The following is a 6,110-nucleotide window of genomic DNA, read 5'->3' as shown; positions in this document are numbered from 1 at the left end:
TCCATTATAATGATTCGGAAAATTGTGAAAAACTATATAAGAATTCAAAATGTTATTGATATTCTAGTCATAGTAAAATATCACTTTTCTATTTTAGTATTTCTAGTTTAATTTAACTCATTGAAATATTTGTTTATTTTGAAATTAATTGTTACCAAATATAGATAGTTTGATTTCATTTTAAACGGTTGAATATGTAGTATATACGATTAAAATGAACATCACACCAAATCTAAGATAGACTAACATAATATAGTAAGAATCAAAAGCCAAAAATGGTGTATTTTCCCATATTAAAAACAAACAATTTATTATACAAAAGCTAAAAGAAAAAAGTAACACATTTCCATGAATAAAAACATATTCAAAGTAAGTAACTAATGAAAGAACAAAATTAAATATTGTATACACAATTCAAAATAATCAACTTCCTCAAGAAATACAAAAATAGTATTAATAAAAAACTCAAGCATGCTTTCTATGCTAGGACCATTGCATAATTGCATTATCACTTCCCTCTCCCTTTTTCTTTGTTTTCAACTTTTATTTGTTTGAAACCAGCTCATTGACATTGACACAATATATATACATTTAGCAGTGTTTGATCTAGGTACGTGTCTTCTAAACTATAGTTCCTTAATTTCCTTGGCTTTCTGATGTAATGGATGTATCAGGTGAGTGTGACCCACTTTGATGTACATGTCTTTGTTCTTTTGGTGACTTTAATGGATGCCTATGTCCATTCTGACGATGATGATGATGTCTTCTATGATTCTCACTACTTTCCCTTTTCTTCTCTTTAGGATTATCATAATATTCTTCACCATCTTTCTTATGTACTACTACTTCATTATTATTATTACTACCATTTTGATTTCTACGATGATGATGATGAGTACTTTCTCTTTTTCTCTCCTTTGGTGTATCGATGTTGTTATTCTCGTTCCTCACTTCATTATTACTAACATCACTCGGAGCTGTGTAAACAAATGGACCTATTGGTATATCGTCGAAATCTTGAAGAGGTTCAAGAGTGTTCACTACGGTAGACATTGTAGGTCGGTTTCTTGGTCTATGGCTAAGACATTGATAAGCTAATGCAGCTGCTTTTCTTGCTCCCATTTCTGAATACTGTCCTTCAAGCCTTGGATCCATTATTCTGGTGAGCTTACGAGCGTCGTTTAAAACCGGTCTGGCCCATTCCACTAGATTGTGTTCTCGTGGTGGACGTGCCTTGTCCACTGATCTTCTTCCGGTTAGTAGCTCCAATAGGACAACTCCAAAACTATACACATCACTCATTGCTGTCAAATGTCCTATATGATGAAATTGAATTCAGGTTAAGATATTACTTATTAACTACAAAACAAGAAACAACTAACAAGACATAAACGTAAACACTACATATCACAAGTGCCGGACATGAATGTGTGGCATGAGCACCAGACACAGACACGACACGACATTGATATATGACAAGAAGTAAACTATCTTGAATATCAGACCCGACACTGATATATGATAAGTATCACACATGAAAACTAATTATGAGAAGTAACTAAATTGAACGAACACCAGACATAACACTGATATATGATAAGAAGTAAACTAGCTTGAACATCAGACACAACACTGATATATGACAAGTATCATGAACACTAATTATGAGAAGTAAGTGAATTGAACACCAGACGCGATACTGATATAAAAATATTAGAATTGGTGAGTTAGTTTACCTGTCATGATATATTCGGGTGCGGCGTAACCTTGAGTACCCATAACTCTAGTTGAAACATGTGTGTCATCACCTTCAGGGCCATCTTTTGCCAAACCAAAATCAGAGAGTTTTGCATTATAGTCCTGGAAGATTATGAATAACAATAATAAGTTAGATCCAGAGTTAACTTCAAATCATTGATGAAAAAATTAGTGGTACTTAGTACTTACCGAGTCTAATAAGATGTTTGAGGCTTTGAAATCTCTATAGATGACTGGTTTCTTTGCATCATGTAAAAAGGCTAAACCTTTTGCAGCTCCAACAGCAATTTTCATTCTTGTTGACCATGGTAACGATGCTGAATATCCTACAATATTCACACCAAAGAAAGATTAGATCCTTCAAATTTATGCAAATTGAAAGAATAATTCATAACTATTAATGAAAATTCTTACTTCTAAATAGTTGATTTTCCAAGCTTCCTCTTGGTAAATACTCATAAACCAAAAGCCTGTGTTCTTCTTCACAACAATATCCAATCAGCTTCACAAGGTGTTCATGTCTCAGTTGACCAAGAAACACAACCTCAGTCTATGTCACACCAAAACGAAAAATCATCAGAACACAGACACATACATCAGACACAGATAGCAACTAAGATTCAATAACAATAATCATAAATAAAGACTCACCAGCCATTCTTTATGACCCTGAGAGCCATCCAAATCTAGGAGCTTAACAGCCACAGGTTGAGGTTCAAGTCCATGCCTAACCTTATCATCAATGAAACCTTTATGAACAGGACCAAACCCTCCTTCACCAAGAAAATTCGTTGAAGAGAAACTCTGAGTAATAATCTTGAGCTCAGCAAGTGTGAAAACATAGAGATTAGAACCAGCTAAAGAAATTGAAAGATCTTCAGAAAGTGTTGTAGCACTTGGAAAACTCAGATCCGTGAGAGAGATTCTGTTGAAAGAACTTGTCTTTGTAGCAACCACTTTTGTTGTTTCTTTGGCCGAAGAGTATTCAGTATCTTCAGCCTTGTAACAGCTTGGAAATATTGATTTCCACATAATTTTCATCACAGTCATAAATATGTTATTGTGATTATATATGAATATTGATGCAAAAGTTGAATGTGGTTATAGAAGAGATATGAGAATGTTTATATATATCATGTGAGTATGGTGAAATTGCAGCTTGTTCTTTTTTCTAGATTTGTGTTGAAATTTTCTTGTGTTTTTTTTCTTTGATTATTAGTTGTCTATAGGTTCTATATTAAATGGAATTATTCTTCTTTTTTATATATATAATATAGAGGAGTGGTTGTTGTTTGCATAGGATGAAAAGACTAAGATTTGAACATGTTTAAATATTTGGAAAACGAGTATTAAGTCTAAGAAGATGGATTAGGAGAAAAAGACAGGGATACCCTTCTCTTTGACTTTGATGCATTTTGTTGTGGTCATGAATTTGGAAAAAGCAACTACTCCTTGGATGGGAATGATTTGTACAAAAAAAAAAGTACCTTCGAGTTTGCTTCCTTCCTTTAATATTATATTTAATGGATGATGGTCACAATTTTCACATTGATATTTTGTTTTAACTATTGTACTTGTTTTAAATTTTAATCTCCCCACCCTCTCTTTCCTAAGAATTTTCTTGGTTTTAATATCTATATTCTATCAAAGAAAACTACATGGATCATTTTTCATCTAAACTCTTTTTGTCCACGTATACTTGTATTATCGTTGATATATTTCAACAAGTCACTTCTACCTAATAGAAAATTTTGATACAAGTAAGTTGGTCCCTTCACTCGAATCAGACTCTAATACCAATGTTGAGAGTGTTAAGAATGTAGCAAGTGTGAATAGTATGAGTAATAGTCTCACATTGGTTGAAAATGTGGAGACTTAAACATTTATAAGTGAGAGAATCCACTCACCTATCACCTTAAGGTTTTGGGTGAATATGTGGTATGTCTCTCACTTGTGTGTTGCTCTTAGCCCAATGTTGATGCTCCTCCTCAGGACCCAACAGTGGTTTCAGAGCCTGGTTCGAGTGAAAGGACCAACTTACTTGTATCGAAATTCTCTATTGGGTAGGAGGTGGCCCGTTGAAAAGAGTCAACGATGGTACAAGTGTATGTTGGCAAAAACAGTTTCTACTTGAGAGGGAGCATTATGGACTCACACTTGAGGGGGAGTGTTAAGAATGTAGCAAGTGTGAGTAGTGTGGGTAATTGTCCCACATTGGTTAGAAATGTGGAGACTTAAGCATTTATAAGTGAGAGAACTCACACATCTATCACCTTAAGATTTTGGGTGAATATGTGGTGTGTTTCTCACTTGTGTGTTGCTCTTAGCCAAATGTTGATGCTCATCCTCATCGTTTAAGCAATTTCGTGGAAGTGGTTTTAATGTAGCATGAATCACAAACATCTGGTTCAGAGTCATATTGTTGTCTACAATTTTCCCTCTTTGAGGATGATAAATTTTGCATGCACCTTCTTTTATTGTGATTACCAGACATCTTTCTTGAATTTGACCTATACTTAACAAATTATTGGTTAGGTTAGGTACAAAGTAAACATCACTCACAGTTAGAATGATTACATTCACTCCAAACCTGACACTTCTTTTCCCATTACATACATTCTTGAGTTATTTCCCAATCTAACAGTACAACTGAAATTTTCATCTAGTTCTACAAACCATTTTTTATTTCCTGTGATGTGATTTGAGCAACCAGAATAAGAAGAAATATCCCTTTGTCTTTAATATCTTGAACTTCAGCATGAGCCATTAGGAGTAACTCCTCTTCCTCGTCAAATTCGACACAAATTACTTCTTTTTCTAGACTTGGACATTCAAATTGGTAGTGTCCTTGTTTTCTATACTGATAACATATAATAGCACTCCTATTTACAAATGGTTTTACCATTCCCATCCCTTAACATAGTTTCTACTTCCTCTTTAAAATTTTCTTCTTCCTCTCCCACGTCCATAACGCGTGTCATTCTGTTAGCTGACAAATTTTGTCCAAAAGAGTGGAAAACATGGTCGACCATAGAGTCCGTCAGAAGATTAGGTCGACGAAGAAAACTGATAATCCAGGGTCGACATGGAAAGGGGTCAGTCAAAGTAGAAGGTTATAACTCCATGATAGGGAGCGATCGTGGTGTGTGAAACATGGGTAGTTGCCTACAAACGTGGGAGAAGTGGGCCGACACATGTCATCTCGAGACAGAGTTGCAATCTCCCAACGATTATTTTCTACTAGTATTTAAGCAAGTTGTAGGGATCATTTCAATGGGTGGTATTTTAGCATTTGCAGTAGGAGTACACTTGAAGCACCAAAGCATTTACGAGAAAAGAGTCATCTCCCTACAAAAAATGTACTTTTTCTTCCACTTACATTTATCAGTCATTTAACTTACCAAATTGTCTTTGTTTTTGTTTGTCTTTACTTCCACCAGACTTTTGTCTTTTATTGCATTACTTTACTGTATTTTTAACTTAACAAGAGTTACACTCACTCCCTTTGAATATTCCAAATACTTTACCAACTAAATAACCATACACTTAACACCAAGTCTAGGACTTTGTAGCCGGTCCTGCAAGTAAACCCCTAATAGGAAGGCTAAAGATTGTTGACGAAAAATAAATTGGCACGCCTGATGGGACTCCAAAGTGTTTAGTGTATGCGACTACGCAGTAGAAAAATGACATCGCCTCGACCACACAAAGATACGTCTTCGGAGGGAGACACAACGACGTCACAGACGGTCGATGTCGGTTCCAATATGGTGTCAACGGTTTCGACCGTATTTGTTGGGCCAATTCTAACACCGTGTCAGCCACAAAAGCCGAGACTAACAACAATGGGAACTTTTGGGCAATACATGCCCAACTTTATAGTCCCCACGCACAGGACGTTGGGAATGCCAACTGAGTTTATGGCAAGTATGCACAACCTCGATTCGACTTTTGGCGAAGCATCATCATCTCCATTCCCACGTCACTAGGGGTTAGGACCTTTGCCAACCTCATTCGATCGACCCCCAGGTTTTGGATTGGTGTCTCAGTCGATCCCAACTTTTACGTCGAGTTCTGTCACCGTTATGAGACAGCAGATGGATGAGAGTAACCATGAAATGGTCCATATGCTAACTCAGCAAATGGGCACCATCCCGAGGCCTTTGATCCAAGATTCGACACAGAGTTACCAGCAATTGGCAACTCAAATGACAAGAATAGGAGACTTTTGGGGGGCTTTAAGGGCGCCAGTACGTTAGAATCCAACACCTCTTCCTCGACCGGAAACCCCGGTCCGACAAGAGGAAATGACGGAAGATACAGTCGAACAAGAATATCAGGAGTTCGAACAG

At 36.2% G+C, this 6,110-nt stretch overlaps 1 protein-coding gene across 1 annotated transcript; it reads right to left on the bottom strand.

The window, feature by feature from the left end:
* Nucleotides 1-378: 378 nt before the first annotated feature.
* On the bottom strand, nt 379-3,068 carry LOC127138684 (serine/threonine-protein kinase RIPK). Its single transcript, XM_051065182.1, has 5 exons — nt 2,410-3,068; nt 2,173-2,308; nt 1,948-2,084; nt 1,737-1,860; nt 379-1,316 (listed from the first exon to the last, which is right to left on the bottom strand). The coding sequence occupies exons 1-5, from the start codon at nt 2,806-2,808 to the stop codon at nt 637-639; spliced, it is 1,476 nt and encodes a 491-aa protein (XP_050921139.1). The 5' UTR covers nt 2,809-3,068; the 3' UTR covers nt 379-636.
* Nucleotides 3,069-6,110: the final 3,042 nt, after the last annotated feature.

The sequence above is a fragment of the Lathyrus oleraceus genome, chromosome 4 (assembly GCF_024323335.1).
Source record: "Lathyrus oleraceus cultivar Zhongwan6 chromosome 4, CAAS_Psat_ZW6_1.0, whole genome shotgun sequence".
Taxonomy (NCBI): Eukaryota; Viridiplantae; Streptophyta; class Magnoliopsida; order Fabales; family Fabaceae; genus Lathyrus; species Lathyrus oleraceus.
This window is presented reverse-complemented; position numbering and strand designations above follow the sequence as displayed.